General features: G+C 32.3%; 1 protein-coding gene across 1 annotated transcript in view; it reads right to left on the bottom strand.

Annotated features, from left to right (window-relative positions):
• Nucleotides 1-359: 359 nt before the first annotated feature.
• Nucleotides 360-1,261, bottom strand: part of LOC119591572 — a gene marked incomplete in the record, with an annotated part of 55,247 nt that continues 54,345 nt past the window's right edge. The window contains 2 exon segments of the mRNA XM_037940334.1: nt 360-710; nt 939-1,090. Coding sequence (XP_037796262.1) covers nt 506-710; nt 939-1,090 — 357 coding nt within the window.

Below are 1,261 nucleotides of genomic sequence, written 5' to 3'. Positions count from 1 at the left end.
AGTATTCATATTCATTCAACAAGCCTCGGTTCTGTGGCATACTTTATGACCAAGTTAAGATCCATTATCACTCATAGACAGACAGGACACTATGTCTATGTACAGATGATAAAATTTAAATCCTATGACTAGTAACCAGATTTACTTTCCTGACTTTGATTTGAAAACAAGTTGCTTACTGACTTCAGTTAGGTATTTAGTGAAGATACATTTTGAGAACACATTAAGATGACAACAAAACAACAAATATATACATGAATAAAAACAGGTAGTATTAACCAAACCAAGCATACTATAAAAAGTAGCATAGGTACCAGAATCCATTGAAAAACACATTAGAAGGGAAATAATAATCAAAATACAATAAAAAGTATATATTTACAAATTTACACTTCAATTTACAGTGAGCAGTAAAGAAAAATAAGGATATCCACTTATTCTTGACCTAAACAGCTTCATGAGAAGAAGTCATGAAGGAGGAATGCTAAAAAAACAAACACAACTACTAAATGTTCATCTCTCTCTGGAAAACAAAATCTGTTGCACTTTCATAGCTAAGCATTTTTCCTTTGAGTTTTCGAAGTTGGGCAAGATTACTGGAGTGAACTTTGGTTTTCACCTTCTTGTAGTAGCATTCGCTAATCATCTTGTCCAAAATGTAATGAAGCCACAGAACATTGGTGTATGGTGTGAATTTCTCCCAATCATTTCTGTTGGTACAAATAACATACATATCAATAAATTATTGTCAAAGTAGCACTATTCCTAAGTGTCAAAAAAGAGAAATATGATATTAATATTTTGCAATTATGTTAATATTTACTCATCTTCATTTCAATATTAACTTAAAAAATGTCAAATATTTAAATATCAGAATAAAAGCAATGTGGATAAAGACAGAAAACAGAAGAAACGAAAAAAGCACAGATATTTCATACCCATTTGCTTTTCTCATCTGCCTATATATTTCAAACTGATAGTCTCCTTCTGCTGTGAACAATGAGGGGTCTTCTCCAAGGTTATTGTACATCACACAATGATTTAAATGAAGACGTGATAGGGTGAAATCAATCACAGTAGCCTTCAATCCCTGTAAATGAAAACTGTCTTAGGTTCTTGTTAAATACAAGTTGAAAGAGATGACATGACACACATACAAAGCTTACAATGAATGAAAAACTATACATAATTCCTGTGCAGTTATGTATCTCACTATCACAGTGCTCAACAGTCTGGATAGTGGCATTGTGGGCTGAGAGGG

This window comes from Penaeus monodon, chromosome 28, assembly GCF_015228065.2.
Source record: "Penaeus monodon isolate SGIC_2016 chromosome 28, NSTDA_Pmon_1, whole genome shotgun sequence".
Classification (NCBI taxonomy): domain Eukaryota; kingdom Metazoa; phylum Arthropoda; class Malacostraca; order Decapoda; family Penaeidae; genus Penaeus; species Penaeus monodon.
This window is presented reverse-complemented; position numbering and strand designations above follow the sequence as displayed.